The 9646-nt window shown below is 48.5% G+C and overlaps 1 protein-coding gene across 3 annotated transcripts; it reads right to left on the reverse strand.

Moving 5' to 3' along the window:
- Positions 1–961: 961 nt before the first annotated feature.
- LOC121308894 (calcitonin gene-related peptide type 1 receptor-like) lies at positions 962–8065 on the reverse strand. 3 transcript variants are annotated; one of them, XM_041241616.1, is made up of 13 exons: positions 7712–8065; positions 7391–7493; positions 7016–7172; positions 6522–6632; positions 6021–6133; positions 5319–5410; positions 5088–5214; positions 4400–4598; positions 3759–3819; positions 3516–3582; positions 2957–3175; positions 2559–2600; positions 962–1858 (listed from the first exon to the last, which is right to left on the reverse strand). In XM_041241616.1, exons 2-13 carry the CDS (start codon positions 7472–7474, stop codon positions 1652–1654), a joined length of 1479 nt encoding a protein of 492 aa, XP_041097550.1. In that variant the 5' UTR covers positions 7475–7493; positions 7712–8065; the 3' UTR covers positions 962–1651. The 3 variants fall into 3 exon arrangements, with proteins under 3 accessions (XP_041097550.1, XP_041097549.1, XP_041097551.1); XM_041241615.1 differs by having other exon boundaries at positions 7016–7175; positions 7712–8063; XM_041241617.1 differs by having other exon boundaries at positions 4400–4553; positions 7016–7175; positions 7712–8053.
- Positions 8066–9646: the final 1581 nt, after the last annotated feature.

Here is a 9646-nt window from a genome sequence, read left to right on the forward strand (position 1 = left end):
TTTGTAACCTCTTCTTTTTTTTGTAACAAATCTTTCTTTCCATATTGGTCTAAAGCCATGCATTTTGAACTAAAACCAGAATTTTAAGACCACTTTCCCTAACCCTAACCCTAACCCACCCAGACAGCTCCAGTCTCACCTACAATGAATTAAATAAATGCAAATAAAATAACAGTTGACTGAAGATGCTGTTTGCAGCTCAAAGCCTCCACTCGCAACGACCCCTGTGAGCCATGCTAGCTGTAGGGCACGGGGAGGACCTGTGAGTCAGGCAGGGTCCCTGCAGGAGTAATGAAGCAGGGCACGGGGAGGACCTGTGAGTGACAGGCAGGGTCCCTGCAGGAGTAATGAAGCAGGGCACAGGGAGGACCTGTGAGTGACAGGCAGGGTCCCTGCAGGAGTAATGAAGCAGGGCAGGGGGAGGCAGGGTCCCTGCAGGAGTAATGAATCAGCTCTGAAGGAAACTCTCTGCAATGCAGGAAGGCACAGTGCCGCCACTCGGCCCCCTGGGAAGGAGAACAATACCCGGGCCAGGAAACAAGGGCTGTGAATGCCGCCCACACAGTGGGAAAAATATATTTCACAAGGAGAGAGAGAATGAGAGGCATGAAGACATTAAAATAACACTGAGAACTGTTTACTTAAGGGTACATGTGAAGCCATCTTGAGGCAGGGAATGCAATTTAAATTTTTTTAAAAAGTGGTCAAAATGTTTAAAAAAAAAAAAAAAAAAAAAAAAAAAACAATACACACAACTTAAACAGCGGTAGAAACACATGGGAACATGTGACACAATCAGATAAAAAGGTCTTTATGCCCCCTTTAATTAGAAGCATTCGGTTATTTGACACAGCTGTGGCAGACATATAAAACCTTGAGACACAGTCGTCTAGTTTATTTCTCTCACAATCACTAACAGACAGAAAGGCACCACACTAAATCATTTCAGAAGACCGAACACTGCCGTGAATTCGTTTTATTTATCATAAATATCATTCCCACAGTTTTCTATAGTACAATCTTCAAGTAACAATAATACAGACAATAAAAAAATAATATATTAGCAATAAGAACATCAATATCATATATATCATATCTAGAAAGATGCATCCTCACAAGAGAACAAGCTACTGGAGACCCAGGGAGAGGAGGGCAGCCCAGGAAGCACCCTGCTTCAGAGACCCCTTCATATTCAGACTCTGCACAACCTTTCAAAGCATTTCATTGCATCAAGAATCTGTGTGGTGCTCAGTGCAGCAACGAAGGGGGCTTAACTGTCAGTGCAAGGATAGAGATTTATATATGTATATGTATACAGGGAAAGACGAAGCATTGCATCAATGCAAAACCTGATCAAATATCTGTCAAGCGCTCTATACTCTGGAACCACAAAATATTCTGATAAGAAAAGAACAGTACAGCTCAATGCAATGTTGAGATCTCCACCCAGGTGCTTAAGTGCCCATGTACAGTATAAGCCATTTTGCCGATGTGGTTTCTTAAGAAAAAAGTCCCTGCAGGACATCCGGTCTTCAAAGAGGACGGACAGCTTCGGTCCCCGTGTGCAGAGAGTCTCTCGTCTGCCGTCTCCGTGTCAGCAGGACTTGTGTTCAGTGCGAGTGTGCAGTGGGTGCACGGTCCTTCCCCCCGGTCAGGCGAAGGTCTCGGCTGGTTTCAGAGCCACGCTCTCCGTCGGGGCACAGTCCTTGCCGTTGGTGCTGTGCTTGGTGCCCTGGTTCCTGCTCGGCTCCACCGCGGATGAGTTGGTGTGGCAGTTGGAGTGAAGGTCGTTGCTCATGAGCTGTCCGCTGCACTGATCTTTGTAGTGAAGCCACTCCCTCTTCAGAGCCGCCTGGACCTGTGCGAGGGAGAGGGGGTGACAGAGAGGCTTGGTTGTCCAGTGGCTAAAAAAAAAAGGCTTGATAAGCAGGAGGTTTTCAGTTCACCTCCTTGTGCTCTGTCCTTCAAAAACCAGAGGTCCTATTGGAAGTGACGTATAGTTCACCCCGGTCTCTGTAAATCGCTTTGGATAAAAGCATCTGCTAAATGACTCATTAATAATAAATGAATAAGGGCAGGGCACTCCCAAAACTTCAGACTACCTCTCATTTACAGCAGGAACTGCTCTGGCTGCAGCTCTCAAGAGACGAAGAGGGGAATTCGTTTCACAGGAGAACCCAATCCTAAATCTCATTACTCCAGAATGTAAACCCCCCTGTGGGTTACAAGGACAGCCAGCTGAGTTTACTGTTAACAGAGAATCTTAACAGTGTACAAAGCTAGTCCAGAACTCCTGGCTCTCCCACAAACACAGGACGCTTTAGTGTCTGGTTGTTACCCATTCACGCCTGTTCTTTAGATTCACTTTTTTTAAAAGGCAGACTTTGTTGACTATCCATTTGGTTAATATTCGTCAAAGGTAGTTTTTGTTAAAAATCCGCTCCCCACTAAAAGTGAACTGCCTTTAGCAACCTGCACTGTATATACTGAGGGTAAGGGCAGTGGAAATCAAACTCGAACATGCTAGTAGAGAAATGTGTGCGGCTGGGAAGGCTTACCTCTCCATTACAGAAGCAGAATATAGTGGCGACCAGCAGCCCCTGACGAGACACAGAAAACAGGGTGAATAGTTTGACATTCATTCCACAACACTATAGAACAGCTTCAAAAATGCACACAGGTTTAGTCTTTTAAAATGGTTAAGTGTCTGGCACATGTCAGAGCTGCACAGGGCTGCAGCGTGATTGCTGGCAGAATAAACTGCAAACAACGAAACGCGTTTAACCCTGTAATGCCCAAGCATTTTTGGAAACGAGAAGCTCTACTTTATTTATTTGTTCGTGGACCTGGATTCCGTTTCTCGCCCTGCATTGCGTCGCATGGGATACAGACGCGGGCGCCGTGGGGTTAACGGCATGGTGAACGGCCCCCTGTCTCTCTCCAGGCCGCCGCGTACCTGGTAGTGCATGAAGATGTGCATGATGTACTCGTAGATCTCCTCGGCCAGCCGCCACTCCGGTTTCCATGGCAGCAGGACGAACTGGATCCCCAGTAGGGGGACCAGGATGAGCGTGGCTCGCACCGCCTTCATGTAAGCGCTGGACTCAGCCTGGTGAGTCAACTTGAGCTTGGTGATGAGAACACGAACAATGTTGAGCAGGAAGAACAGGTTCACCTGCAGAGAGGGGGAGAGAGGCAGCGATCAGCACACTGCAACATGGGGGTGCAGGAATCTGTGCGCTGCAGTGGAGAATGGGGGTGCAGGAATCTGTGTGCTGTAGTGGGGAATGGGGAGCAGTAATCTCTACTTTATATACATGTTTTGCCCCAGTTTTGATGGATTCACAACCCTGCAGGTGTATTTGACCGTTCCCTCATAGCTGCTGCTGCTGTTTTTCAGCTGCAAACAGAAAGCAGTTCCACTCTCCCTGCTATGTGTGTCTGACGTGAAGCAGCTTCTCTGTGCAACAGCCCTCCCCTCCCCTTGGGCGCTGCTATAATGAGCTGGTGCTTACCAGCAGAGCTACGCAGATCGGCCCGTGGATGATGTACAGGAGATGAGTGGCGGCGCTGATCCAGCAGCTGGAGAGACAGAGAAAAAGAGAGAAAGAAAGCAGTGAACCAAAACATGCATCTTTTAAAAAAAAAAAAAGTTTCCCCACTCCAAAGTAACATCCTTGAGTACGTGCGTGCGTGCGTGCGTGCGTGTGTGTGTGTGCCGTTTATCACAGTGCTGTTTCACAGGGAATCGTTCTTACTTGTCATTGAAGAAATGCAGTCTGGCCACTGCATGGATGACAGCCGGGATCAGAGGGAATCCTGGGACACACAGAGGGAAACAGCTGCGTTAATTCCGGAACCCGTACTCCTGATTTACAGAAGCTGGGAGCACCGCTACAGCCAGGCTGCCTTCGCTGAACCCCCGCTGCATACAGTCCAGCCATTATTCATCCAGGACCAAAGTGTTTTAAATGTACAGGGCTGTCTGCGGTGAAGGAAGAGACAAGTAGAAACAGCTGGCCGAACAGTCGCTGTTTTCAGAAATAGCTTGGGGATGTATTTAATGCTTGGGGATGTTTTTAATGATTGAGGATGCATTTAATGCTTGGGGATGTATTTAACGCTTGGGGATGTATTTAACGCTTTGTTTTTAAGGACTACCTGAAAGGAGTGACTGAATTGAAGGCGACTCACACAAGCAAACAAAAAAAAAAAGTTTTTGAACTTCAGAACTCCTGTCCTTTTATAATTCTGCTTATTAAAATTATTATTTGAACTTAAATTAAAAAAATAAATAAATAAAATAAAAGCAACTCTCCAAATTCCATGCAGAGGACGGCATCTCAACTCAAGACTTTGGAAGTTTTGAGGGGTTGATTTCTCCGTGCTGTGCACTCACCCCAGCCCAGGATATAGTACCAGAGCAGCCGCTGCTGCTCCACGAACACGGCCACGATGATGAGGGTGTGCAGGTAGATCCCCTCGCACAGCATCCAGAAGTAGTTACAGCCCATGGTGTAGAGATAGAGAAACTGCAGCACCTTGCAGCCAGCCTGCAGGGACAGGAGGAGTCGCCGTTCACACACACGCAGCTGGAGCTGCAGAGCAGGCAGTTAGCATCTCTGGGTTAGCACACCACAGAGAGGGCTTTACACACACTGAATCAGGCACCAGGGCTGGGGAGAATTCCTCCTTTTCAATGGCAATGTCTTCGATGGAACTGGAATGTGCATTTCAGAGGCTTCACTGTGGAGATTGTTCAGCTGCTTTCATCTCCAGCCAGTTTTAATCGACTCGCACTGCCAGTGACTTCAGTGTAATCTGTTGCCACTGCAATAAGCTGGTTTTTTTTAATACTGCTTAGGAATTGCAATTTTTCATCAACGATGTGTCGGAATTGATTAAAGGGGAATGGGAAGTGGGAATTTTTAAATGGAAAAACAGGAATTGATCCCCAACTCTGCTGGACACGAAGCAAACTGGGCAAATACCATTACCGGATGAGCACAAGAAAGACGGACTATACAGTAGAGAGCTGGACACCAGGGACACTCAAGCGAAACTGACTGGAGACAGGAAGCTCCTACCGTGTTGCGAGTCTCGTGCTCGTGGTTATTAGCCACGGCGGAAAGGCAGATGATGGTGACGATGGAGTCGAGGATGAAGGACAGGAAGAGGTTCTTGTGAAGAGAGATGCGCTGGCAACTCAAACTCCTGCCAAGGAAAACAACAACAACAACAACAATAATAATAATAATAATAATAATAATAATAATAATAATAATAATAATAATCATCCTCATTTAAAAAGCCCTCACTTGAAGTAGAAGAAGATGCAGAGCGAGATGAGGAGGGATACCAGAGAGAGACAATGTCCCGTGATTGCCAGGTAGTACTTGCTGTACGCCATCTGCTCAGAAAGAGAAGAGGCTGCGTTACAGAACTGAAGAGGCATTCCCCACCCTGCAGCCTGAAGAGACTCCCTCCATTCTACACTGTGCGACATGCAGGAAACGCTAAGGGTTACACGAGTCTACTGACCAGGCACAGAACGCGGGGAACTGAACTCAATATTCCACCCTGATCACCATCCAACCCAGAAAGCTAACACCTCAATGAGCCTCCCATTGCACAGCAGTTATTTGATCCAGTCCTGGTTTTGCTGGGAGTTTAATAAGACACTCCTGAGCTTGTTATTACCTATACACACTGGGGCTGATCCAGCTCCTAGTAAAACCTGGACTGGGTGAAACTGCTCTGCAATCGGAGTCCCATTTATTTTTGAATCTCTTTGAAACATGTGTCATTGATTTTATTTATTTTTAACTCTCTGTATTTAGCAGTGTTGAGTGGTTTTATAGTAAATCCAAGCTATTTAATTTCCCAGGAAAACCCCTCTCAGGGTCTGTCTTGTCCTTTCAGTGATCAGGGCAGCAGAGCTGCTAACAGTGCCTGTGTGGAGTGTGAATGCTGCCCTGCTGCTGTCAGGGGGCTGGGGGCTGGGGGCTTGGGGGTCTTGCCTTGAGTTTGGCCCTGGTGAAGGCAGAACACAGGGTGTAATTGGACCAGGTGCGGTTACTCTCTGGGTGTCGAAACCACTGTCCGTCTTCATTACAAACCTTCGTCACCTTTTCTGCAAACACAGCGAAGAAAACACAGTCACAGCCAGCTCACAGGCATGGGAATGAGACTCCCGCTGCAAAGCAGTTTGATCCATTCCTGGTTTTACCAGGAGTCTACTAATACGGCACACCTGAGCTTGTCACCTATACACACTGGGGCTAATCAAGCTCGTAGTAAAACCTGGAGTGGGTGAACCTGCTACGCAAAAGGAGTCTTATTACCATCCCTGAAAGTCATGATATAAACCAGCGCTCTGGAAGTGTGGAATTCTGCTCCCCAAGGCTTTCATTAAAACTCATGCATGGTATGCAGTATGTGGGCAAAATGGCATAGATAAGAGTAAGAGTTTCACCTCATTACAATCGCAGTGCGCTTGAATCCCTGAGGCCAGCACTCACCCAAGGGATCGAAGTCCTGGAAGTATTCAGGGCAGAACTGGACAGCCTTGCTCCCGGGTGGGGAGTCCTCCCAGCACATCCAGCCATCCCATGTGCGGTTACAGTAGGGTCCTGGGACAGGGAGCGCTCGTTCAGAATGGAAACTATTTCACCCCCCCCACCCCCTCCCCGAATCGATTTAGAATGCCAGCTCAGGGGAGAGTCCTTCGTTCCCCATGCCAACCATCTCTTTACACCCTGGAGCTCCACAGCGCCCCCCTCTGGAGCCCTGCAGGAGTGTGCTTTGAGATCAAGGGGCGCCCGGCCAGTAGGGCGCGCTGTAGAGCACCTCCCTGTGAAATCTTTCAGCTTCACACAGCCAGGACGCTCCCCGGAGCTCCCCCTGAGTGCTGACTAAATCCGTGGACCCCTCGCCTTTCAGAGTCACTCTCCCTATAATAACGAGACTCCACTGAGAACCTCTTTGCTAACACTAGCCCTGGGGGGGGCGTTACCGTCTCCCCGGTAGGGGGGGTCCCTGAGGATCTTCAGGTAGCACTCGAACTGGGCAGACAGGATCTGTGCCCTCGACACCCCCATGGGCATCATAGACTGGGGGGTGGCAGACACGACTGACAGCGGCTCCGAGGACACCAGCGCCTCCGCAGGAACCTGCTGGAACAGCGAGAAGAGAAATGCTTTTATTTCACTTGCTGGGAGCGCCACTGGAATCACATGATCCCCCATTAATACTGTGTAATAATGCACCATTACGAAAAAGCAGTCCTGCAAACACACTGCACTGTATTATAAACAGGAACCACACTGGCAATGTTAATGTTTTAATAGGGTTTTTTTTTTTTCAGGTTTTCTGCGTCACTTCTCCCTACCTCTGTTACCAGCGGCAATAACAGGATCCACAGCAGCTGTCCTCTCCCCATGGTGCAGCTAGGTGGCGCTCCCTCACACGGCATGGCTGTGCATCAGTGGCCTCTGAAACAAGCACCACGACAGATCAGGAACACACAGCACTGCCTGCGCCTCTCCACACACACTAGCTTAACCCAGACGCACACAAGAAAAGGGACCAGGCTCACTGGCAACCAGGACGGGAACACGACTCCTGTTGCATCGTAGTTTCATCCATTCCAGGTTTTACTGTAAACTCACTCTAGTTGTTCTGAAGCCTATATGAGCGCCACACCTCTAACCTCTGTAAGCAATCGGCTTGCAGTCTGTCCATCCCCTAATCGCAGCGTGCTTCTGCCCTGGTTTCAGCTGTCTTGGGCCCCTGGGGTGAGTTATAAAGCCTCCTTTGTCTGTTTAAGCTCAGGATCAGCAGAGTCTCGCTGAAGCAGCATTCCCAGCGACAATCACACGGACACCAGATTTCATTCCGCACTGGATGAATACAGATACCCAGAGCCCAGGGCGCTTCAGTCAGGCCTGTGAAGGAAGCGAGGCGATGTCAACTGCATCCACCCGCCGTTATAAACTCTGTGCTGGGAGTTGAAGCTCGATTCTGTGAGCACGTCACAAATAGCACTTTCCCAGAGACCAGAGCCAACTACTTTACACAACAAGAGCCTGCCGCGCTCAGGGGAGCCACACAAGAATGGAAAACAAAAGGTTTTCTTTAGTTCAGAGGACAAACATTTTGTCAAATCAAATGATTCACTCCTCAGGAACATATTAACTAATGAGCTTTCTCTTCCCCTCAGCAAGCACCTTCTAAATCAGGCGTATCTCGATTCCCGGAGAGGGGCGCAGTGCCTTCTGGCTTTCCTTCCACCCGGAGCTCTCGGTTAGCTCTGATTAATTGATCAATTGAACACATTTAACGCGTTTCATAGGCTTGAATCAAGTGCATTTTTGAAAGAGCAAAAGTGTAAGAGCTACTCCCTGCTGCGCCAGGACAGAGCAGCGGGAGGGGGTGAGGAGAGTGTAAGAGCTTCTCCATGTTACGCCAGGACAGAGCAGCGGGAGGGGGAGAGGAGAGTGTAAACCTGGAATGGGTGAAACCGCTATGCAACAGGAGACACGTTTCCACCCCTGCTCTCGGGGTTTTCATTGGGAAGCAGCACACTCCGGTTTTGTCTTTGCGTTTGTTTTTGCTTTGCATCCTTCCTGAGAGCCGGCGCGCTTGGCAGATCGTGCCAGATTAGTTGCCCTGACTTTTTTGTAAAAGACACCAGGTTGTTTATCAAGAAGTTGTGAACCGCAGCAGTTCCTCAGGAAACGGCCTCTCTTCCACACTTCCAGCATCTAAAAATAACCCCCATTGTCTGCCGTCCCACGGCGCTGGCTCACCCGGTTCTGTGCATTGTGTCGGATTGTGAGAATGTTTTCAGGGACAATGAAGCGAGCCAGCCCCTGCTTCCCCTCGGAGCCACATGCCTAGACACCTCCGTAAAAACAACAGAGCGATTGAGTTTCTTTTTTTTTTTGGGGGGGGGGGGGGGGGGGGGTTGGGGGTTGTTGGATTGTTTTTCTAACTCTTTAACAAAAGTCGTGCCCTGATCAGACCTCTTAATTATATAATTACCCGCAAACCACTGAAACGCCGCCCCTCGACCACCATTGCTGCTAGCCAGCAACAAAACATCACAGGACTCTTCGGTACACCTGGTTCACAAATCAATATTTCAACACTGAGACTGTATAGCCCCTGCCCATGAGAAATGATCTTGCAGGAGCTGGTTAGGTTTCTCATTGTTTAAGCTGCTGACGCTAGCGCGGATAACACATATCATTACTCAATCTAATGGAAATAATTCGATTGATTTCAGTTGTTCTCCTTCAGCACACTGACAAGCAGAAATGAGAAGCGGGGAAAGCTTCAATGAGATGATAGCCATGGGGACTCTCGGAGGCACTGCCTGCCTGTGCAGGATCTGTGAACCACATGCTGCTCGCTGGAGTCCCTGCGGCTGTCTGACAGCCCATACACAACAATGCAGTTCATGTTCCAGACCCGTCTGATCAAATACAAGGTTAATACATTACAGCTAGAGAAAATCAAACACCTCTCACACACACACACACTAGCTTATTTACAGCACTGTTTTTTTTTTCCATCCAGCTGAAGGCTTGCAGTCTGAAACTCTGTGCAAAGGCTTGCTCTGTTAATGTTTAGCTAATCAGCG

This window comes from Polyodon spathula, unplaced genomic scaffold, assembly GCF_017654505.1.
Source record: "Polyodon spathula isolate WHYD16114869_AA unplaced genomic scaffold, ASM1765450v1 scaffolds_796, whole genome shotgun sequence".
Classification (NCBI taxonomy): Eukaryota; Metazoa; Chordata; class Actinopteri; order Acipenseriformes; family Polyodontidae; genus Polyodon; species Polyodon spathula.